The sequence below is a fragment of the Chaetodon auriga genome, chromosome 3 (genome assembly GCF_051107435.1).
Source record: "Chaetodon auriga isolate fChaAug3 chromosome 3, fChaAug3.hap1, whole genome shotgun sequence".
Taxonomy (NCBI): domain Eukaryota; kingdom Metazoa; phylum Chordata; class Actinopteri; order Chaetodontiformes; family Chaetodontidae; genus Chaetodon; species Chaetodon auriga.
In genome coordinates this window covers 24942948-24967060 of record NC_135076.1, presented here as the reverse complement: position 1 = coordinate 24967060, position 24113 = coordinate 24942948, and the positions used below count along the sequence as shown (strand labels likewise).

At 46.0% G+C, this 24113-nt stretch overlaps 2 protein-coding genes across 6 annotated transcripts; one reads left to right on the top strand and one right to left on the bottom strand.

The window, feature by feature from the left end:
• Positions 1-10: 10 nt before the first annotated feature.
• On the bottom strand, positions 11-2421 carry chst14 (carbohydrate (N-acetylgalactosamine 4-0) sulfotransferase 14). The gene is made up of 2 exons (XM_076726408.1): positions 2009-2421; positions 11-1400 (listed from the first exon to the last, which is right to left on the bottom strand). The coding sequence occupies exons 1-2, from the start codon at positions 2300-2302 to the stop codon at positions 573-575; spliced, it is 1122 nt and encodes a 373-aa protein (XP_076582523.1). The 5' UTR covers positions 2303-2421; the 3' UTR covers positions 11-572.
• A 2020-nt stretch (positions 2422-4441) lies between these two features.
• Positions 4442-24095, top strand: cracd (capping protein inhibiting regulator of actin dynamics). Of its 5 annotated transcripts, none has more exons than XM_076726396.1 (9): positions 4442-4792; positions 17055-17223; positions 17705-17837; positions 17922-18077; positions 18504-18719; positions 18846-21165; positions 21687-21877; positions 21978-22140; positions 22550-24095. In XM_076726396.1, exons 3-9 carry the CDS (start codon positions 17796-17798, stop codon positions 22708-22710), a joined length of 3249 nt encoding a protein of 1082 aa, XP_076582511.1. In that variant the 5' UTR covers positions 4442-4792; positions 17055-17223; positions 17705-17795; the 3' UTR covers positions 22711-24095. The 5 variants fall into 5 exon arrangements, with proteins under 5 accessions (XP_076582511.1, XP_076582510.1, XP_076582512.1 ...); XM_076726395.1 differs by having other exon boundaries at positions 4442-4795; XM_076726397.1 differs by lacking the exon at positions 4442-4792 and adding an exon at positions 7807-8059.
• The last annotated feature ends 18 nt before the right edge of the window (positions 24096-24113 follow it).

Below are 24113 nucleotides of genomic sequence, written 5' to 3'. Positions count from 1 at the left end.
GCAGTGATGTACGTCACAAAAACTGAACTTGTGTTTTATTACAAGGTAAATAGTCCGAAGTTATAAGAAAGCTGGAGGGAGAGGCTGTGACACACGACAACGACAAAAAAAAAAACACGAGCTTGATTTAAACCCTGCAGCCCTGGAGTACATGGTATGTGTTTTAGCCTGCTAAACCACTGAATGCCCACAGAAGCCTTTAACCCTTTACCTTCTCCACTGTGCACAGGAAGAAACAAGCAAAATGCAAAGTTTGGTATTTCCACCTTTACGTGTCCATCAATGTATACTGAATTGGTTCGTTTACTGTAACAGTGCTTGACAGGAACGTGGTGAAATGAGACAAAGAGATTTATATGAATTTCTTTTTTGTCTGCAGCTGATTTCAAGCTTTAGTGGTTCTGAAGTCAAGTCTCCGTCTCTCCCCAATAATCAGCATTTTGCGACTATATTTGAACGTCTCAAGTAAAAACGTGTAACAGCTATCAAAATACTGTTTGTTCCCTAGGAATAAAAAATAATACAAAGATTCTCTATAAAAAATAATCTCCGAGCTATCAAACGTTGCGCTCTTAATGCCGGCAGTGTTCAGTGGTTGTGTTGGGGAGAGGATAAGTGAAGAGGGAAAAGTCTAAAATGTACTTGGGCAGGAGTTCCCTCAGTAGCTTCTGCGGTAAGCTGCACAGGTAGTAGTGTAACGTCTCTGCGGTGACCGGCTTGTACCACGTTTGCCTCTCTGGGAAGTGAACGTCGGGCGGCGCGCCGATGCGCTGCAGCACAAACTCCGCGTCGCCTTCAAGGTGCTCGTGGGAGCCGATGAAGTCATAGTTCACAGCGCAGGGTTGGCACAAGTTGTACACCGGCATCCAGTGCTCGTTCATGCGCTCCACGTCCTCATCCAGCAAGTAATGGACGAACTCTGCAAAGGTCACATCGTCTCCCGTTACGGACGCGTCTTTGGCGTGGCCTTTCCTGTAGCGCTTTACGATCTCCACGCCGTACTTCTTCTGGTAGGACTGGATCTCTCCGAACTTGTTCCTGTACGCAGAGAGCAGGCGCTCCATGGGCTCCCGCACAAACATGAACTTGAAGTAGTGCTTGAGGCGGTAGCGGATCTCCTCGGGCTTCAGAGAGGACAGGAACAGCAGGTCGCTTTGGTGGTTCATCTTGACGTTGACCTCCACGTTCTCCAGAGCGCCGCTCAGAACCTTCAGAACCCGCTTCCAGTTGGAGCAGGCCACTTTGGGGACGTAGCAGTAGAGGAAGTGGTACTGGTCATTGACCAGGATGTGCTGCAGCAGCGTCTTCCTCTGCAGGGGGCTCAGGGACCAGATGCTGTGGGGCATGTTCTTCTGGCTGCACATGGTCCTGATGGTCCGGTTACGGATCTCCTGGAGGATCTGAATGTGAACGCAGATCAGTAACTTAAATGTGCATTCCACCATTTTTACACATGAACATCAGTTTACTCATCATGGTTTGTTTTATTCAGCATGTGAAAACAGCAGTTCAACAGGAAATAACCCTCATCGAGGGTTATCTCAGATCGACTTTAGAGATTACAGATTGTATAAGAGAGCCTGCATACAGGCTGGAGGTGTAAAGTGACTCTTTGGTGTGTATTTTTAAAATCCCTCAACTTCAAAGGGACCAGATGTTTGGGGAAAAAACAGCTGGGAATAAACAATAAACACTTCATCACATTTACAACTTTTAGCCTGAACCTTGCAAAATTAAGATCACCTAATTAAGATTATGTGTTTTGATGAGAACAACAACAAAGCAGAAGTTTAACAGTAAAAGTGTTTTGGTTGGTATTTTTCCCCTTTTGCCCACTACACTCTACATCAGCCATGTAATCCTGTTTATGACACAGATTTGGACATATTGTGAAATATACACGGTCACGAGACAAATCCAAACCGCTGCAAACACTGGACCGACTGGTTGTGTGAAAACCACCCAAAAAAATTCCAGCAGGACAACAAGGAGCGCGACATTACTTCACCTGGGACTCCACGTCCACAGCGGCCGGGCTGTGTCTGCCAGCCTGCCGCATGAAGTCCAGCCGCTTGCCGCTTCCCCGGGGTGGAGGCGTCTCCATGCTGTTCAGCATTCCTTTCTCTATCATGAGCAGCAGGCCTCCGGAGGCTACGATCACCAGGAACGTTAGCACCGACGGCAGCACCGCGGAGCTGCGGCGGCCGGAACCAGAGTTCACCGCTGTCCTAAAGTTTATAACGGAGCTGCTCCGCGCCCCCCCGGCCCTTTTCATCCCGTAGTCCTGCCTGCGAGGAAGCATACTGTGTGTCTGTCCTCCAAACGGTGGCTGTTTAAAGTTAACTGTTTACTAACGTAACTACGTGAGAAACGACAGACCCGCTGGTTACCTACCACGTACCCATAGTTAACTTCAAAAGTGCGTGAAGTCTGCGAGCGTCAGTGCGGCCACTTCCGTGTGGACTGTCAAAATAAAACCGCTTTGACAAACAAGTTGCAAGATATTTGAGTAAAACAAATGATCGAAGAAAAATATTTACATTCTACACTTAAGGAGCACTTCTCATGTTATTATAGGACTTCAGCGGGGGAAAGAAATGTAAACTGATGTCACTAGAAGAATAGCAAAAACACGTCCAGGTTAACATTTTCAAAATAAAATATTCCCCCAATGCGTTCTAAGAACTAAATACAACATAAACGACACTTGTGAGGAAAGTTAATTGACTAAACATTTTGTCAAAACACCTTAACGTTAACGGCCTATTTGCAGTCAGAAACGTTTCTCCCTGTGTGTGAGCATTGTGCTTGCAGGAGGAGGTGCTGTGTTTGGGCTTGTCCTCAGCACCTCCTCTTTAGGGATCCTAAAGTGCCCTCATGCCAGCTGGGAGGTGTAGTGCAGCTCCTGTGTTATGGGTTTGCGTCAGCGTTTAGCCGTGGCTCAGGGGATTCTCAGGGATTCCTCTGCCCTTATAAACTTTCACAGTTTTTCAAACTTTGGACTTTTACTTGTCTTCACTGTAAAGTCTTAAAGGCTTTCAGATCACAGACTCACACTGCATCTTGAGCTGCAGCTCCATAATGATCACAATACTTAAGTTATAATGGTCCATTTAATGCTATTTCAGCACTGATTGGAAACCCAACTGGTACATGTGATCATTTTTAATCGTATGTCTTCACACTCCACTAAGATGTTAAGACATCTGAACTTCTGCAAAGTTTCCAGTAAAGCCAACAAAACAAACACATTGACACCGAATGCAAACGTTAAAACCAATGTACAGCAGTGTCACTAGACTGCACAGCATATATTTCTGTTTGCCGTAATTACTTATGAATGGAAATACTCAGCCTGTAACTCTTAAAAGCTAAGTATCAGTCTGGAGGTTGTATCAGTTTTACAGCATAGCTGGCACAAACTAATTATATGAGCTGCATTTGTGCCTGTATTTAACCTTGAATTTGTAAAGCCTATTACCATAAACCTGGGAAAACGGCTGCTTCTGTTATTAATCCTTTTGCACACTTCCTGGAACACTTGGTTTATCTACATCAGCAAGTAATCTGTCAGAAAAATGTTCTAAGTCTTGGCTTGTGTTAAAATGGTCTCCTCAGAGTTAAAAGGGGGATTTTTTCGTGCCGTGCCTGTTATACAGGGCTAATGGGTTAAAACATACTTCTTAGTTCATGCTTTGAGACTTAGCTGCTAGAACAAGCTTTTCAGGCTTGGAGATTATCCACAGTATACTTACTAAAGGCTACAGTCTGATCTCTGGAGCTCACTGTGGCTGCCCTTTCATGCAGAGATGTTAAAATAACGACCACACAGTTTCCTTTTGATAACATTTCATTGGAGAACTTTATACTTATCTCAAGGGTTGCGTAATGACTATATTCAGTTTTGATCCATCTGCAGACTATTTTTTGATTCACTGATTTATCGTTAAAGTGAATGCAATTGTGAAAAAGTGTCTAATTTTGTGCAAACAACACTCCAAAACCCAAAGATGTTCAGTTTACAGTGATATGAAACACTGAAAGACTCACAAATGATAAAGATTATTTTTTTATTTGACTATCATAATGGAAGCCTAATATCTACTATCTGTGGATATGATGACGACAGCTTGAACTGTCCTCTCCAGTTATGTGCCTCCAGGCTTATATTTGTTAATTTAATCTTCTCACTGGGATCCTCAGTGAAGAAACTTGACTCTGGACTCGTGTGTCAGCCATGGCCTACAGTTTTAAAAATATAACAAAATATGCTGCTTAATCCATTTATTGCTATTCAGCATTAAATCAGATGACAGAAGTTGCAGCTCCTGCAGATCATGAACACAGATCAGAATGACTGAGACGCCTCGATGCTGGACATGAGGTCACTGTCGTAAAGCACAGAGACGACACATCCCATCAGCACCTTCAGGTCTACACTTCGCTTTCTCTTCCTCGCGGCGGCTGCAGCAGCAGCAGCAGCGTCTCCATCCAGCTCCTCGTCTACTTAATGACTTCCGAAAGGCACGCGCTGACGTCCCAGCAACGTGCCCGCATCGCGCTCGTGTGTTGGCGCCGCACCGTGCGCCGCCGCCGCCGCTCGCGGCCACACCCTCCCATCTCCATCTCCATCGCGCTCGCGTGCAGCTGTGCGGGACGGACGGTGCGTGCGTCTCCCCGTCGTGCACCCGCAGCATCAGCAACACAAAAGGGGGTCGGAGCAGCCGGAGCTGGGTTCACCTCAGCGCCGATCACGAGGAGGAATCGCGTGAAGAAGAAGAGGAAAAAAAAGGTGGTGAGATTTTTTCCCCCCCCTCGTTTCTTCCATGTTGTTTGTGTTTCTGCTGATTTGTTTTTCGTTTTCACGATGACCTTGTCTCTGTATCCCACCTCTCATTCCTCATTGACCTGCTCGGATCTTCTGTTCCATCCATCGCAGATGTGTGTTCAGTGTGTGTGCGCGTGTGCGCGCGCTGTAAATGGGCTGGGACTCTCAATGTGATCCGGCTGGAGATGCGCAAACGCCGATGTCAACAGGCCGAACTGTAATTAATTGTTATAAGTATATATATATATTTTCCAAATCCAGAACGATGCCAATCAGATCAGCGATATTTGGACTGCATCTGTGCCGATATGTGAGAAAAGCAAAGGCCAGATTCTTTGTTCTCCGTGCGCCTCTTTGATTTGCAATTAATAGACTAATCCCAGTGCGGCAGCATCCGCTAATCTGCCCTTAACGGTTCCGTATTGATCCGCGCCTTTAGGTCTGTGTTGATGTTTCTCCACAGCGATCCGCGTTTCTCGATGCAGCCTTTGAAATGTCAGGATACTTGAGTCAGCTGGGAGACCATGCACAGGCCATATGGTGCGGGCCTACATGTGCGAGGAAAAAAATATGGAAATGATGGATTTATTAGTAAAGTGTCATATAAAGGGTTTTGAAATCAATGCTGCATTACTGTCATCATCAGCGTGCTGTGTGTGCTGAGACACAGGCAGAGAACAGATGGCAGCTCTGGAAATGAATTCACAGGCTGCTGGTGTTGCATTTCTGGTGCTGGTTTGAGTAAACTGGTCTGGTTTTTGGTTGGCTGCTTCAGCGCCTGATTGGCAGGCGAGCGGATCCAGTTCTGATCTGAGAACAGCAGGTGTGTGGACTGATGGTTGAGTGATGACACATTAAGGCGCAGAGCTGTGCTGTGTGTCAGCGGGTGTTACACAGGGAAGAGCTCTCATAGTAAAGACTACGTCACCGTTGCAAGAGTGGTGTTTTCTGGAGAACTGCAGTGCTTCACATCCAGCCTGGAGGTTTGGGTTCTCACATGCACCGAGAGCTTCACAGTAAACAGTCATCTGGCTGAGTTTTCGTGTCATCGCCGCCCAAACGGTGACGAGTGAGCATCTTTGCGGAGACATCTGTGGAGTGTCCTAGCAGTGCCAGACAGCATCCTTTTCATTTGAGTCATTTCTCACCCAGCTGACCTCAGATAAAACTGCAACTATTGATTTAATTTTAATCCCTGTACAGCAGACAAAGACAGTGACTCACTGCTTTTCCTGCATGTTTAAATGTCAGCTGATTTTGCAGTCACATAGCCGCACATTTAACAGAAGTGGGTACCCCCAGCTGGTCGAAAACGAGGAGCATTAGCCTCTCACTGAAATGTACTCTGCGATGCATTAACCTGATCGAAGTGTTTTCCCGTGTGGTGGTCTGGGTGCACACGTGTAGCTTGTGCTTGTCATGACTTTCCTGCATGTTTTGCGTGTAAAACTGTGAAACAACAGCTGTTAAAGATCTATAGTGAAGTAAAAGCTCAGATCGATCACTCATCAATAGCATGTGCAGTGCTGGACTGTATATACTGTTCAGTGCTGCCCTTATCTAAAGCACAAAACTGTAATTACAGTCCAGCACTTCATTTCTTGGGAGGTCTGCCCTAGTTATTCAGCGTGGAGCAAGTTACCATCCACTCATCTGATATGTGGTCCCTTGATAGGCTCGTCCACGTTTATGTAACACATCTCTGCTCTTAATAATGCACCAGGAAGTATGTATTCTCTTCAAATCACCACTCATGTCAAGGTTTGTTCTGATGGCACATTTGAGGCATTTAGGTCACGTCACCAGGTTCAGCGTAGAATCAAACACAACCAGGAAATGCAGCAGGCTGTGTACGATAAGCTGAGTGATGATGCGTTTTGGGACTAAGAGTTGGTAGGTTTGTCTATTTTATGCCCCTGCAGGATTAAATTCATTCACCCTAATCATCCAATAGCCTCTGAAGCATCAACACATACATGGAAATTCATTCTTAACTTGCAATTTAGATTTTTACGGTATGAAAACAGTCTGCACACTCAGCCGTTTCTTCTCTCATTTCCATGAAAAACTCTGAATGACTGTTATACCGCATGTCAAGTGCAGTGGCAGCCTCAGTGTCATTGAGAGTAGCAGGGGGTGCTTGATCCTGGCCTCTCTGCACATGAAGTGGATTCCTGTGAATGCGTGTGGATGGGAATATCAGCGTGAGAGCGTGTTGACGCTGTTTTACTGAGGAGGGGGTTTCTATTTCTGCACAGAGTCAGTCAGAGAGCGGCCTGTCTTTGAAGTGTTATGCTGCTGTAATATAGGCGGCATCCAGGTTGATAAAGCCCTCATCATTACCATATCCCTGCGAGACTGCAGTGTGATGCTGCCAAAAGTGGAGAGAGGGGGAGCCGGCCTTATTACACACTAACACTATACGCTGATGCATGCAGCCATCATGATTCCAGATCAGACTAATATGACCATGAAATGAGGATCTGATTGAGTTACTTGGCACTGAGGCCAGTAAGCTAAGCTGCTGTTATTTGCACTAAAAATGGATGTAAATGATGTTTGCTGTAAAAAAGTAACCACTGCATAGTTTGACCAGCCCACCCGTGTGTGTTCAGCCCAGCTTATACCGCACATCTGTGGCCATAATATGAGTAAGCAGTTGTGGTGCACCACATTAAAAACCATTGTAATCACACATGTGCATGCAGGGTTACTGTTAACCCACAATGAAAGCCTTTGTGTGCAGCAGCCAGTCCAAATGATGAATGCCACTCTGTTCTCCTGCACCGGCGATCTGGCGGAGAAACAAAGTGTCACTTTGTGCCTCCTCAGCACTAACAGACACAGGAGAACGCCCATCTCTCCTCGCTCGGAGCTCACAGTACCCCGAGCCCCCGCTGACACACCTCCTCCTCCTCCTCGCAGACTGTACATGCGTTGCCCCCCCCCCCCCAGCACATCTGCACCGCTGAACCCACAGCAGCTCTCATTCCCGAGGACGTCACTGCGCCTCAGAGCAGCAATACAATTTTCATCAGCGCAGGAATATCAAGGGATGTTGCTCTCATACACACACACACACACACACACACACACACACACACACACAGCCAAGCCCTCACTGCATCTGACACCTGACTCCAGGTAATGCCCTAGATCCACAGTGACAGCAGGCAGGTGGAACGGCTCCACACTCATAGGTACCCTCGCACACAGAGCGACTGCAGGACGGTAAGAAGGCATTCTTGTACAGAAAGCTGTTGAAATGTTCAGTGAAGGTCTCGTCTGTAGTTTGTAGGTTTGAATTCATACTTTACATTTATTCTTTGTGTGTATTTATTGACTCTCTGTGTGCAAAACCAGCATGAGCAGCTCACGCCTTTCAGGGTGATTTAGTGAAGTGTAAAAATACTGCTGCACATCAGAATTTTTAGTATGTGTCAACTGTGAATATCACAAGTGACGGAGTCTGTGTTTGGGATGCTCAGGCAGGAGAAGAAGGCCTTTCTTTTGTTGTTCGTTCGCACGCTCCAGCATTGTCACTTAACCGTTGGGTAACGTGGAAAATGTAACCACGGTCATGTGATACATGCTGCGTGTCACTCTGAAAGCCATTATTTCTCCACATGCACCCTGTGGACATCCAGAGAGCAGACGAATGCCAAGAACACCTCACAGCATGGCGTCCACACAAAAACTGAACATTATATAATTCAGAAAGGAAGTGTTTGCTGCAGGCCTGTTGCACTGGATTGTATTTTCTCCAGTAATGTACTCATAGCTTTGACTGGTGTTTGTTTGTTTAACCAGGTTTGTAGCCATCCTAGGGGTGTGGCTCACGCAACACAAGGTCGGTTAAACAGGTCATCCGCTTCTTTGGTCCAGACTGAAATATCTCAAAAACTGTTGGATTGATTGCCAGGAAATTTGGGCAGACATTCATGGCGCCCAGAGGGTGAATCCAACTGACTTTGGTGACCCCCCTGATTTTTCATGTGGCACCATCGGCAGACCCACACTTGACTTTGCCAGTGTTATGTGCCAATCAGCAAATGTTAGCATGCTAACAAGTTAAATAACAATTGTGAACATGGTAAATATTATACCTGCTTAGCATCAGCATGTTAGCATTATCCCTGTGATAATGGTAGCATGCTGATGTTAGCATTTAGCTCACAGAGCTGCTGTCATGGCCATATTCATAGTGTTTCGCTTGGTTGTTCACACAAGCGGTGACAAATAGTCGTGTCCAGAATGAGACAGAGGTGGAGAGAGAGGTTCAAGCCCTGCTTAATTTCTCACCTCTGCACAGCTGGCCAATCACAGCACGACATGGGTGTGAATGTCAGATGGGTTTTAGACAAAGCCCACCCAGGTGCGACATCAGGAAGGCGTGGCTGGGGGGCGTCTCCGAAGCTATTCAACGCTTTGACAAGCAGTTCTGAAGAAGCATGCTCGCAGCTTTAAGCCTGTCAGTACATTTTGCCTCAGCTCTCGCTGAAGCTGACGTAGGTTCGGGTCTGACTTCCTGAACTGAACTTGTTCGCTAACATGCACAGGCTCTGTTTTCATGGCAGCTGAACATTTGCACAAACAGCGTCACCACATGTTGGTGCTGTGCTCATTTGTTTGGTGTCTGTGTGGCACAAAGGTGGAAGGAGCTGAGTTGCATGAAAATGAGGTGGAACATTAAGATATGTTGGTATTTCAGTGAAAACTGGGTCTTTGATGTTGTGCTTAAAATGAATCTCCATGGATTGACTTTGTTGTTATCTTTAACATCACTCAGTTGAAAGTTTGGTGACTACATCTGCAGCTGGCATGCATCACATAATAATGCGAAATAATGTGAATAAACACTTAGATTAGACACCAGCTGATAAATTTAGATTAAAATCCCAACCATATGTTTGCCAGTAAAGGAGGCTGTATGAACTGTGGATGAATGGACGACTCTTAACGTCACCCACAACAGTTTATAGACTGTATGAAAGCCATCGACAGCCAGCTGCAGGAAGATTACCACAAACTTCAACACATCAAACTGTTCAGTTATCAACTCGCTTTCCCTCAATTTACAAACTAACACATGTTGGAGAAATATGGAAGATTTAAGTGCAAAAATGAAAACAAATCAAAGAGAAATAAAGTGAAATGCAACATGTTTTGCTATATGTGTTTCCTGTTTATGAGTGTGTTCAGTATGTTATGATTAAATGAAAAACATGCTAAAAGGACAGCTGTTTGTTAATTAACTAAATGAATTGTTATTTATTATGACACGGCTTTTCAATGCCAGACTAAAATGTAATACAACTCTACATTTTTACGTGTTGTGACTTGATTTGGGTGTTATTCAGCAGGGGTCACATTTCTCTGTTTGATTTGTTTTTATTCAGGCGTTGGAATGAGACTTTTTGGGAGACATACTTCACAATGAAAATGATTAAATGAAACGTCAATTTAACATCAATAAGCATCATCAGGACCACCCTCTCCTGAAGATGCTCCTTTTATATTCAAGTCAAAAAATGACGGCTCAGCAGGAGCACCAGCTGCTGGCGTCAGTGCCTTCCCTCCAACCTGTCTGGGAATTGCATTGAGTTTGTAAATGCAGTGTGATGTGAGATACAGCAGAAGAGGTTTGATAAATATGATGGTTATCATCCTAGAAAAAAAACTCTTTTGATTGGATTACTGTGGGGATTTATCAGTTTATGCCACCATGTCATGACTTGCTTTGCTCACAGCTTTGGCCCCAGCAGTGTGAGAAGATAATGATTAATCACCACACACCTCTGATATTTATTTTCCATATTTGTAATTACCAACCTCTTCTGCATGAGCGTGCCCTTGCACACTCCCCTGTTGTCCTTGCGTACATGGCCCCATCAGGGGAAGCACATGCAGTGTTTGTGCACTTGCAGGCTCTCTAAGTGAACTTTTTCAGTGTGTTTGTAGTGATAAGGATTTGTTGTGTGACTTGATTCGGTGTTTTGCGTCTGGAAACCTGAGGCTGCTCAAACTTCACAGAATGGTAGAGAATGAGGCCGGGACAGAGTCGGTGCTGATGAGACACAGACTCCTCCAGTTTGTCGTCGTCACCTCATACATCCTGATAAATCACCTTCTTCTGTCTCAAAGTGCTTCCTCATCCACCCCTTCCCATGCCACCTTCCACGCCATGCTCATGTTTCCCCTCTGTGAGTGCACCTGATGCTAACAGATCCTAACAAAGCGAAACCTGCTGTTTTGTCTCTGTATTTATTCCACCGTTTTCTCCCAAAGCCACAGCGGAGGCAGCAGCGACGTTCACCTGGGTAAAACAAGCTTTGTGCAAAAGGGCAGATCGATGTTCCCTAAGGTTTTACTGCAGTGGTGCGCAGCCATCTCGAGCTGCGCAACTGAAATAGGTAAACCGTTACACGGCTCCTCCACGTTCGTCTGTCTGCTTTGTCAGCAAGCTACTTGTGCTGTAAGGTTATGGCACTCAGCCGCTACAACACTAAGCCATGCCACTGGACTTTGGTAGTTGTCTGGCCGGCTCTGGCGCAGAGCCGGTGTCACCATCAAATGATGTTGAGCTGCTGGCTCGTCCGTGAGCGCTGAGACGCAGCATCTATGATGCGGCTGCATCCTTGTCAAAGGCATTTCTCTGCTTCTGTAGAGCACATGGCCCCTCCTCGTGCTTCTCTCATCCCATCTCTAGCTGCTCCCCGAGTCTGTCCTCTGCAGCAATAGGACTGCAAACACACACCGAAAAGACAAAGAGACACATGTCACACACTCGCTCCTGAGCACACAGACACTCGCTCAACATGAGGACTTGAGGCCAAGCCCGGTCAACACATGTAAATAAACAGACAAACACAAAAAAGAAAAGAGAATCCACAATATCTCTCTTTACAGCAGCAGACACAATCACACACAGTCTGTCTCCTCACCACACACTCTCTCTGTCTGCGTTCACACACCCCTACGACCAAACATGCTTGTTCGCTCCTTGTTCTGCGCTGGCTGGAATCAGACGGGACAAAGAGCCTTTTTGGGGAGAGACATTTCTGAGAGAGTCTGTCCGGCTCTGTCACCCTCAGGAAGGAAGCCCACGGCATGCTGATCCCACTGGAGACAGCTGCCTCCTCTCCGGCTCTCTCAGTACTGTCTCACACTGTCTGGTTTTATATTGCCGGCCCGGGTGCTTGTGGTTTCGCACAACACGCATTTCCGCAGTACATCAGAAAACCTCTGGCTCGGCCGACGTGCTGCAGGCAGGTGCTGGAGGACGCAGGGTTCGGGAAGCAGTCTGTGGTTTGCTGTCAGCTTATGAGATGCAAATAAGAGGTGGTTCATGCGGTTTGTGTGATTATTTCTGCTGTGGATTTCTAATCATTAGGCGAAGCAAAGGACCGTCCTGCTGAATGTTAACACGTTCAACTCTTAGAATTTCACCACTATCTGCACACCCAAACCACTTAGCCATGCATTGCCGTTTCAGATGTACAGCTGACTTTTTATCATGACCATTTCTACACCAACAAGCCACAACAGAGTGCCCTCAGAAGGCCCATTTTGCTTTTAAAACAGTGGAGGCTTTATTGTGCCCAGACAAGCCAACCACCAAGAGCCATTCTGCAAGAGCTAGCAAAGCCGAGCTTCTTGATGCTAATGTGAGAAGTGATGGAGAGCAACATAAGACATGTAGCACTGTAAATATTCAGTGGCTTTTTCCTGATCTCTCGTGTGCCTCTCCTCACTTTTCCCTCGATTAAAAGCTCACACTCGCTCCTTTCACCCCCCTGCAGCATCCCCGTGCTCACTTTCTTCCTCTCTCACAACAGCCAAGGTGTGCAGTGACCATGGCAACAGACGCCACGGAAACTAAGCATGACATGCTGTTAGAGGTAACCGAATCCAAAGGCCCAGGTAAATAGGAAAAAATGAGTGCTTTTAGCAACATCTTAAAGAGACAGTGTGTTAAAGCAGATTCACTGATCATCATGAGGATCAAATGGCCTCTTTTAGCCTCAGTTTAAATGTTTTTTTTTTCTTTCCACTGTCTCTTCAAGAACTGCATGGCGTGGTGATGGGTTTGACGTGAGCCTTTAGCGGTGTGCTGTGTCTGTGTTTCTGACCTCTTTATCACCTTTCTACTGGCTTTCGTGTGATCCCCTCAAGCTGTTTTAATGCAAAATCTGATCAGGGGACACCAAGAACCCCCATGGCAGAGATGAGTTCAGATGTGTGAAATGTGAAAAATAACACATTCATGAGAAAATTAGATGCTTTTTTTGTAAAGAGTTGGATGAAAAGATTGCTACCACTCTCATATCAGTAGACTAAAGGAGGCTGCAGCCTGGAGCTGCCTAGCTTAGCTTAGCACATATACTGGAGACAGGGGGAAACAGCTAGCCATTGTTTATTCAGCACAAAAAAAAACACAATAAACACAATAATTTAGCAGCTGTACAGGGGTTATTACTGTTTCTTTGCCTAATAAAATGGCAGCCTGTACGATGCAGAACTGTAATTTTTACACTTGCACTGGTTTTTGTATGGATTAAACAAACAAGCTGCAACATGTTAACTAGTGAGTTTTTTTTAAAAGTGGCTATAATCAACATTTTCATTATATTGATGTATCAAATGACAGTGTCAGCTCAGCTCCACACAGCCGACAGGCAGCTAGCGTCTAGCTGGTGAGCATAAGCTAAAAAAGCTACCTGACGAACCAGATATTTCCCTCAGGAGCTGGTGGAGACCAAAAACAGAGCTAAAAGAGAAGTGTAGTGAGTATAGTAACCTCTGAACAGAGCCGGGCTAGCAGTTTCCCCCTATTTTCAGTGTTTATGCTAAGCTAACATGCTGCTGGCCGTAGCTTCATATTGAACATACATGAAAGTGGTGCTGATCATCTCATCTGACCCTCCACCAGAAGGTGAATAAGTATATTTCCCAAAATGCCAAACTATTCTTTTAGTGACATAGAAAATGAACTAATCTACTCTACAACACCGTCAATGTGACTCTGCTGGCTGCGATGTCATTAGAATAGTGAGCTGCCGCTTTGAGCGCATTTTATCTTAGGTTTTCAGAATAAGTAGAATTCAAAAGCAGTTCTTCTTCAGCCTCCCGCTGTGCTTTTTCTCCGCTGCCAGCGAGTTAATTTGCCTCCACCAGATGGGAAATATTCCCTGATCAGATGGCTGAAATGAAAAACCAGCAGGGGTCTGAGTCCAGAGGACCAGGGTCAAAACACACTGCACTGCGAGCACACAGGAAGCAGGAGTTAACCCCAGCGTTAGGTTGGATGCTGCCGCCGAGTCGTCTACGCTGCAGAAAAAAGTGTCCTTTCTCGTTTCACGCATGGGTGTGTGAGCGTGCCCGTGGCGGTGCATTATGGGCTTTGTACCAGAGTAGAAACACTGGGCAGGCCCTGATGCTGGAAGAGCATGCTGCAGGGTGTCACACCATAATATCACCCACTGCACATAGACAGAGGAAGATGGAGTGGGGCTGACAGAGTACGGAGGAAAGAGAACATACGAGCAATAAAAACAAACACATCTCTAATAAATAAATAAATAAACACATATATAAATTAACTAAATCTGTGGACAAAGTCTCAGGTCCTTCCCACCCAAAACACTTCCAGACAAAACATCACAGCCGACCCCCCTGTATAAGGTCTCCATCCTGAGCATCAAGGTGTTAAAAATCATGAAAAAGAAGGAAGAAAAAGGGACAAAGGCAGAAGAGGTATAAAGGAGAGAACAAACAAAGGGGTCAGGGTTTAGGGTTAGGGTGCCACCCTGCATAAAAACTACAGAAAAAGAACTTGTAAATAGAGCTGAGCTGGTTACCATCAGATGTTTCAGACATTCCTTAAGAAAAAATGCCAAATATTCCCTCGTTCCCGCCCCTCAAATGTACTGTTACACCGCGTCTTTCCCATCTGTTCCATATGAGCTAAACATCTTTGGCTCCAACATTTTTGTTTGGCATTATTTTAGAGCAAATGACCAATCGATTGATCAAGAGAACAACCAGCTCATCAATCCACAATGAAATCAAGTGTTGGCTGAAATATTACTTACGACCACAACAGCAAAAGTGCCGCCTCCAACCACATGAGCAGCCCTTAAATCATTTTGGGATTTTAGGGAAATGCCGTTATTTTCTCTCTTGTCCAGAGTTACAAGAGAAGATTTATACTCAGTTTAATATGAAACCAGAACCAGCCGGTTAGTTTAGCTCAACATAATGACTAGAAACAAGAGGAAACAGCTGGCCTGGCTCTGGCCACTGTACCAGCACCTCTAAAGGTTCCCAACAAATCCTACCAAGCCTCTAATCTCTACAAAACCATGGTGTAAAAACAACACATGGTTTTAGGTGGATAAGTGCTGGACAAGGAGCTGTGACTTCCTGGAATCTGTTGGTGAAACATGGCACGAAACCCTCTAATAAAAGAGCAACTTAGAAACAAACAAAACATAATGGATTTTATTACCTCTGGACAGAGCCAGGCTAGCAGTTTCCACCTGTTTCCAGTCTTTATGCTAAGCTAAGCCAACTGGCTGCTGGCCCTAGCTTCATATTTAGTGTACAGACATGATCAGTCTTCCTCATGTAAATCTAACGGAGCCATTTAGAAACAGCTCCTCTAATTTCGATTTTCATGAAAACACACCTGTGGTGGAAAAATGAAGTGTGTGTTTGTCCCTTGACCCTGATTTCTGAACTCTCTCCGTGTGATGATATCACACATACGATTAAGACTGACACTGTAGTCTTTGGTAGAGTCCTACATTCACTCTTTGAGGAGAAAAGCATTCCTTTCTTTATTTAGATTGTGCTGAAGTTATTGTTTATATCCAATTATATAATGCAGAACAAATGCTGTACTCAGTCAGGCAAATAAAGAATTATAACAAATACTTCCCACATTATATATATGCATCTTTATCTATCTATATGTATATATCCATATAGATATATGTATACCTAGTGTATAGATACATACACATCACTTAAACTCTCCCACACAAACATAGAGGCAAACATCTCAGAGTCAAGGGTGTAAGTGGGGAAATTAGTTTACTGTATCATTTCCCATGATGCCCCTGGTGCAGTGAGCGGCATGCGAAGTGAAATCCCACACCAGTTGCTACTTATAGCTCTGAAAGGGATACCCACAGAGCCCAGAGAGCGCCTGTCTGCACAGTGGTGTAGAGTAGCTTTGTAGCTCTGTAACCTCACCCACTTAGTTCATCCAGCGGACCTCCACAAGTACACAGACACACAAATAGCTGCGCAGACACAAACAAAGCACACGGTCGGCCATGTTTATTACATTTTGAAATCAAACTGAAAGATCTCTGTTTACATTTTTTAATGGTGTCAGGTCAGTGAGTCTCATCTTTGGGATCCTGAGGAGAGGACAGAGCGATGTTTTTCCTGTCACACATGGGAAAGTTCAGAGTTTAGAACTTTCGAGATGACGAGAAAATAAAGATATAAACCAAAGGTCCAAAGTTAGTTTCACAGCTTTGGTCATTACCTCCTCAAGAGCAGACGCTGATCTAACCAGAGATAAAAGGGTTTATTGCATATGCTCTGCTTTATGGCGTAGGTCAGTTGTCAGCATGTTTTTATTATTTGCTCTTTTATTGGGTTCGATTGATTAAGGAACCTGCTGGAGTTATTAGCTGTGATATGCTTCATTAAGTAACAACCTTTAGTTTTCCTTACATGTGTAAATCCAGGACAGCTGTTGAAATGTTGCAGATCAAATGTAATATGAGTCACACTCTTTGCATTGACTCTTGAAGCCATGTAGATAGCCAGAATGTGGATTTTCACTGCTTTGCTTTCTCTCAGGACCAATCGTGGATTTGCATTTGCCTCTTTTTTAATTCAGGGATTTGTTCACCGTTTGTCTAAAGCTGTGGATGCTCCCTTTTTAAGCATGTTGTTTATCTTTCCCACTTCCTGTAAACACGAGTAAGTATCAACCAAAGAGCCAAGGTTTTCTTCTCATTCCATCTGCTACTTTGATTTATTTTCTTTTAATTCGATCAATTGCATTTCATTATCTACACACACGCATTGAAACACGTGGCCATAGGCGCCGTCCTGCTCGTTATTCAGCCTGAGGGCGAGATACAGAGATTGATGATCTGATTTCATGTAGCTGTGGAGGTCATCTATTTTCTTTTTCCTACAGAGAGAAGGCGACAGGGCAAATTCCAGCCCTTCAGACGACTATTTGGGAAGAAGAAGAAGAGGGAGGCGAAAGGAGGCTTTGATGGAGCAGAGCTGAAGGCGAGCTTTTCTACGGGGGAAGTGTGCAATGGAGTCGTATCTGAAGACGAGGAGTCCAATCAAAATCTGAGGTAACTACACAGAGAAAGTTTCATTTTTACACAAATGGAGTCACACATCATGAAACTGAGCTTGTCCTCTTGTCATTTTGTAATTGCTGATAAGAGCTGCAATCGCAGGTCTTATCAATAACGTGTGCCTATATAGGAATTTCCTGCCACCGGACAGACTTCATCCAAGAAACAACTTGGCGTCTTAACAGATTTTTTTTCCCCTCCCAGAAAAATGAAAGTGTTAGAGTCATAAAAGCTGCAACTTGTGGTTGCACAATGCGTCGAGAAAAGGGTGAGGCTCTGCTCAAATACAGCTTATGAAAGGCTCCACACGATTTGAGCCTGTAATTGATGTGCTGGGACTGCTGGAGTGTAAAGAGGTCATTCATTTGTTTGTGTAAAATGATTTACAGAGCGACGCTGCAGCCCGCTCATGACAAATGAATGAATGACAGTAATGGCATGCTGCAACACTGAAGACGCTCTCATTCTTCTGCAGGGAGTTGAATCCCATCGGATCTCGAGCTCTCTCACACGACAGCATCTTCATCCCGGAGGAGCCGGTGACCGAGCCCGGTCTAGATCACAGCATGTCCCAGGAAAACGTCTCAGATAAAGTTAGGAACCTGCAGGTGGGACTTGTGGTGACTCAGTTTCTGAACCGTTATCTTCTGTCTGCATGCATGATGTGTAACCTTTTTTTGTTTGTCAAACAGAAGCAGATAGCACAAGGTATAAAGTTTGGTCAGAGGCCTCCTTCTCTGAGGAAAAGTGAAGGAGATGAGGGAAGTTCAGATGAGGAGGAGGTTCCCCGGAGCCCTCTGAAGGTTTTGGCTCAGGTAGAAGCCGAGCCAGCAAACGTGGAGCCAAAGGTAACAGCTTATTCATTTATTCTGATGATAATTGGTTCCATTTTTAAAGTGGAACTCCACTGATTTTACACATCAAAGTCAGTTTCCAAAAGAGCTGTAAAGCCTGAAGTCTGATAAATGTCCTCAAGTGATGTCACTTGAGTCAGCTCTGGCTGAAACAGCCTCAAAGTTAGAGAGAAGTGAGCTCAGCAGAACTCTGCAGCTCGCTCCTCATCTCCGCTTGAGGCTAGTAGCTCGAGGCGACATTAGCCACTACTAGCATATCAACAAGTCTCTGGCTGAACTGTCAAGAGGTCTCTTTGTATTGTGGGTAATGCAGGCATCAAGGAAGAAGGATGTGTGGAACTGTCCATCCTGAGTCCAACAGTGTTATAGGAGAATGATGTGTGCCCGTTTTTAATAAATGTTCTGTTATTGTGTCAAAAGCAGGTCCAGGGGGCTCAACACGCCGAACCATACAGCACTCCAGCGAAGTCCCCGAGGTCCAAACGAGTTCTTCCACCCACTGGAACCATCGAGTCCATCAATCTGGATGCTGTTCCACAGTCTGTCCCTCGCTTAGACAACACCGCTGCCAAGCATAAACTGTCCGTCAAACCGAAAAACCAGAGGATTTCCCGCAAGCACCGGCGGTTTACACAGGTGAGCCAGAGCTAATGTCAATCTATGAGTTTCCTCAAATGAGTCATTGAGATTTATTTTGTGACGTTTCCCACCCTTTTTTGGGGGGTAAGAAAATAGGAACTAATCACAATTCCTCATTCTCAGGAGCTCCAAGAGGTTTCTGTTCCTGGTGTGCTGCAAGAAGACTTCGAGGGTGCAGGCATCTCTACAGCCGACCAGCGCAGAGCATCTGCTGAGGAGTCCCTGGAAAGCTTCAAGAAACAGAGACTCCATGAGGAGGAAAGACAGGAGACGAGGAGGAGGAGGGAGGTGGAGGAACAGAGGCTCAGACAGGAGGAAGAGGAGAGGAGGAAGAGAGTAGCGGAGGAGCTGAGGCTGCGTGAACTAGAAGAGGAGAGGTGTCGTAAACAGCAGGAGGAGGAGGAACGAAGGCTTAGAGAGGAGGCAGAGATGAGGAGGAAGGAGGAAGAGGAGAGAAGGATCAGAGAGGAAGAAGAAAGGAGGCAGCGAGAGGAGGAAGAACAGATGCGGAGAGAGGAGGAGGAAAGGAGGATGCGAGAGGAGGAGGAGGAGCGCCGACAGCGGGCAGAGGAGAGGAGACGACTGGAAGAGCAGAGGAGGAAAGAGGAGGAAAGACGGAAGCGAGAGGAGGAGGAGGAAGAGGCGAGGAGGCAGCAGGAGCTTGAGGCAGAGAAGAAGAGGAAGCTGAAAGAGGAAGAAGAGGAAAGAAAGAAAAGGGAGGAAGCAGAGATGCTGAGGTTACAGGAGATTGAAGAAAAGAAAAAACTGGAAGCAGAGGAGAGGATGAGAAAGGAAGAGGAGGAGCAGAGGAGGCTGTCATTAGAGGAGGCTGACAGCTGTTCAGATCCACAGGAGAGGAAGAGGAGAGCTGAGGAGCTACGCTGGAGAGAGATGGAGGAGAGACAGAGGCCTTTCTCCTTCAAAGTTTCCTCTGGAGAAAAACAGATTTTGTTCCAGAAGGTTAACCTGACGCCTGTTACACCGGCCTCCAGCCACCAGGGCGGTGCTGTAGCTGAACAAAAGGAGAGCACTAAGGCTTCTTCTTCTGAAGGACCAGACTCCCCAAACCTGCCAACGTCTCCATATGTCCCCCACACGGCCATCTTAGTGACAGGCGCCCAGCTCTGTGGGACAGCCGTCAATTTAGACCAGATCAAAGACACCGCCTGCAAGTCTCTGCTGGGTTTGGGAGAGGATAGAAAGGCCCAGGGAACGCCGCCCACCAAGAGCAAGACTTCACCGGACCGCAAGTCTGGCAAAACCAAATCACTCAATGAGACCTCATTCTCTGCGGACCAGTCTGGTGCAGCCGTCCTGGCAGAATGGGCTAGCATCAGATCAAAGATATTCAAGGGGGTGGAGGAGGGGAAGTATGACGAGTACCCGGACCCGAGCAAGAACCAGCCCCAGCCCAGCAGTGAAGACCCGCCTGCGTTCTCCCACACAAACCTCAGGAAGACTATGTCTGCCAGCGCCAAGTTCTCCATCACCCCTGCAAAGAAAAAGTTTGGAGATTCAAACAGGAACTCTGAGGTGTTTGGTGCAGATGATAAGGACGCAGCAGAGGACGTGACTCCGTCTGAGAGCCCCACCGCAGCCTCCCCAGCTCCAACAAGTAAACCTCAGAACAGGATGAGTAAAACTGTCCGCATCGTAGAACGAGGGTCAGAGGAATGTATGTTTGCCAAAGACCTCCCCTCTTTCCTGGTTCCCAGCCCAGGAGCCAAACCTGAGGGGCCAGAGTCGAAGGGCAGGACTCAGAGCGAGGCGGAGGTGTCTGAAAGAAGAGAGGAGGGAGAGGACCGAGGCCCGGACGCTGAGGACAATCCCTCACCTTTTGGCATAAAGCTGAGGAGGACCAACTACTCCCTTCGCTTTCACAGCGAACAGTCCACAGAGAAAAGGAAGAAACGGTACAGCGCTGGGGACAGCTTTGATGGCGTCCCTTCGCCTCTCACCCCCATTGAGCCGGACTCTGACGCTTCCTCTGTCTTTTCTGACAAATCGAGTCCCGCATCGCCTCAGAAAGAAGGCGCGGTCGGCAAGTACCTGCACGCATCTGCCTCCCCCGCCGTCCCTCGGGCAAAACCAGGAAAGTCTACACACAGTGAGGGTGAGAAAGTGCTCTCCAAGCCACCGCTCTACCGCAGACCAACTACGTCACCCAAACCTGCTGGAGCAGTCCCCACGCCTCCCCCGTCACCGTTACCTAAAGTGTCCCATGGTCCTCCCAGTGATGCCATGTTGCAGAGGACTGCGGCCTCAGAGGCATCCAGCCAGGAGCAGATGAACAGGAGCGAGGACCCTTCGGCGGTGGCCCAGTTGCACCGGAGCAGCCATGGCCAGGTGGAAGAGGAGCCGAAGGAGAAGAGGTCCTTCTTCCCCTCCATTAACATCCCCTGGAGAGAGAAGGCGGACAGAAAGACGGAGCTCATCAGGAGAGGTCAGTCTTGATTTGATCGAGCACCGTTGGGTTTTGAAAAGGATTGTTTTAATATTTTGGGCAATGCTCTTGTTCATTTTCATGCCAAGCGTTCAGTTACCTTAGCATAAAGACTGTTGACAGGAAGCAGCCAGCATGGCTCTCCAGAGGCAACAAAATCTGCCTCTCAACACCAGCTTCCTATTTCTAGTCTTTGTGCTAAACTAAGCTAAGCTAATGCTTCCTGGCTGTAGCTTCATGTTTAGCACACATACTTCAAAATGGTATTGATTTTCTCATCTCACTCTTGGCAAGAAAGCAAATAAACCTTTCCCAAAATGTTTGAATTTTGCTTCAACATCAAGACAACATTTATTATTTGAGAACTTTGGCTTTTGTTAAATAAAAAAACATGCTTACATTTATTGTGAGAATTTTAGCATTTCAGTATTGGTCCCTAAGATCAATTAGAAATGTATTTTAGAAAATGTAATAAAAATCTTGCTCTTGTAATATGCCAATGTGCATGTGCTCCCCTGCAGAAAAGCCTTCGTTACAGAGCCGGCACTCGCTGGACAGTTCAAAGGTCCAGGAGAAGGAGGCCGGGCCCTTATGGATCACACTGGCTCTGCAGAAGCAGAAGGGCTTCAGGGAGCAGCAGCAGAATCGAGAGGAGCGTCGCAGCCACAGAGAGGCCAAGCTGGCTGAAAAACAAGCCAGAGACAGAGACAGTGTATGTCACCAGACCGCCTCTTTACACATGTCCTGATTTTTCTTCTGACGTTCGCGTCGTCTCGCAGTTCCTCTCCTACAGTCACGGATCTCTTTTGCAGGTTACGCTGGTGAGCCCCACAGAGAGCAAAGGAAGCGGCAGCACCAGTCCTTCCTCTAAACCTCAGACGCCAGAGGAGCCCAAGAGACCCGACAGCCTCCTGGGACGATTCGAACGCCGAGAGCACCTGAAGAAAGCCAACACTTTACCCAGCTCTGTCACTGGTAAGAACCTGCACGCTGAGGATTTAGGCCAAAAGATAAAAAGCTAAATATTGCTGAAATGATTGCTTGATTTAGTGATTTTAAACATTTGCATTTGTTAAACAAAAATGCAAATGCAGACATTTTTCATTTCTTTCTGACACCACAGACTAAAAAAATCAAGAGCAATATTAAGTTATCAATCAATATTGAGTGCAATGTTTAAACCAGAGTCATATTCCCTCGTATGTGCACACACACGTGGCCACACTCTGAAGTTGAAGAAGTTCATATATGCAACTTTTGATAGTGAAAATAATAGTTAGCTGCTGCTGAATCGGTTTCATTAAACCTTTCTTGTAAAACGAGCCTTAAAAAGCTGGAACAAATAGATTTCTACCTGATTCGTGTTCTTGATTTGGTGTTTCAGTTGAGATCGCGGACTCTACACCGTCGCCACCTGCTGTCAAGGAGGTGTCAAAGCGCTTCCCTTCCAGTGACTCTCCGCAGGTGTCCACGGAGCCGGCGTGGCTGGCACTGGCCAAGCGAAAGGCCAAAGCCTGGAGCGACTGTCCTCAAATCATCAAATAACAGCCTGGCCCGGCCCGCACCGAGACTGCACACTGCCCACGGACTCCGAAGCACCCCGAGAGTCACAATCACCCGTCCCCTCCCTCCCAAAGCTCACCATGAAAACCCTCCAGACTGTGAAACAAGTAAAGCCCCCCATCACCTCGTAACCCCACACACTGGCTGGTACTATTATCACGTTAAAGTGCGCTTCACATCCAAATACTCCAATGCAGTCGCACAGATATATGTAAACTATTGTTGCGCGCATGCACATACTGTATACAAACACACAATTATATGTCCCAAAAAGACACGGATAGAAAGAACACGTCGCAGTCCGGAGAGTCCTCAGCAGCCAATCACAACCATGGCTGGCCACTGAAATAGCCAACCCCAATTTTATTTATTTTTATTTTATTTTGTAGCCAACTGCGTCACCATGGTTGTAAATAAATCATTCGCTCAACACAATAAAAGGCGAGACACTTCTGCATTAGAGCTCTGACATGTGACAGTGTTTAATCAGCAGAGGGTAACTGTCTGAATCGTGTTTTAAGGGCTACCCGTCTGCTTCTGGACGGCTGATGGAAGTGTTACAGGCGTCCTCTCTGCCCTCCTTGGTATTATTTCTGTAAAGCGGCGGATTTGTCTGTGTTGAAACGATACTGTATCTCCTCTCTGAGCCTTGTTTGTCATGTACAAAAGAAGCCTTTTCTTTTCTTTTTTTTTTTTTTTTTACTCATACTCTTAACAATTCTCACTGTGTCCGTGATGACTGTGATAGCTGTCAAAGAGGCTATTGTACTATTTCGCCATTATAAAGTAAACAGAATCCGTCACGATCACACGGTGGGTGCACCTAAACACAGCACTGAAGACCACAAGTGTTACTGGGCATTTACGCTGAACTGCACATTATCCCCACAGCTGTGTGATGACGTTACTTGGACTCCTTGCTTTGCTAATGGGGACAGACACAACACCTGCTTGCTGTAACATACGATTTTTGTAGCTGTCCTCCTGTAACACACTTGTGTTTGTAGGCTTGCGCCATCACCTCCTCCTAAATGTGATATGATCTTACATCACGATGTAAGCGTGTCCTCTGAAAAGGCACCATTTCCTACCACTCACTTAATGATCTGTATGTATGTAAGTATGTACTGTATGAAGTCAAAGGCGCTACCAGAGCTTCGGTCAGAAGGAGTCACTCCGTCATTTTGTTTCTAACGTCGGTCGTGCACAATAGTGTAGTGTGCGCAGTGTTATGTATATGTAACAAGAAAAATGTTTGGTATTATTTGCACTTTTTTGTCCCACTTAGAGATATTCATGAGAAAATTCTTAAAGAGATACAAAATGTTATGAATAATGTAAATTAAATACTGATGTCTGAACTGAAAGACCGTGGACTCATTATT

What these genes read in the sequence shown, in the direction of transcription:
- chst14 (XM_076726408.1), bottom strand. Translation starts at nt 2,302, where the DNA reads ATGCTTCCTCGCAGGCAGGACTACGGGATGAAAAGGGCCGGGGGGGCG. An exon ending in CTGTGGACGTGGAGTCCCAG is followed by an intron (nt 1,401 to 2,008) that starts GTGAAGTAATGT and finishes GTTCACATTCAG; the next exon opens with ATCCTCCAGGAGATCCGTAA.
- cracd (XM_076726393.1), top strand. Translation starts at nt 11,181, where the DNA reads ATGTTCCCTAAGGTTTTACTGCAGTGGTGCGCAGCCATCTCGAGCTGC. An exon ending in GACGGAGCTCATCAGGAGAG is followed by an intron (nt 21,166 to 21,686) that starts GTCAGTCTTGAT and finishes GCTCCCCTGCAG; the next exon opens with AAAAGCCTTCGTTACAGAGC. An exon ending in TTTACCCAGCTCTGTCACTG is followed by an intron (nt 22,141 to 22,549) that starts GTAAGAACCTGC and finishes TTGGTGTTTCAG; the next exon opens with TTGAGATCGCGGACTCTACA.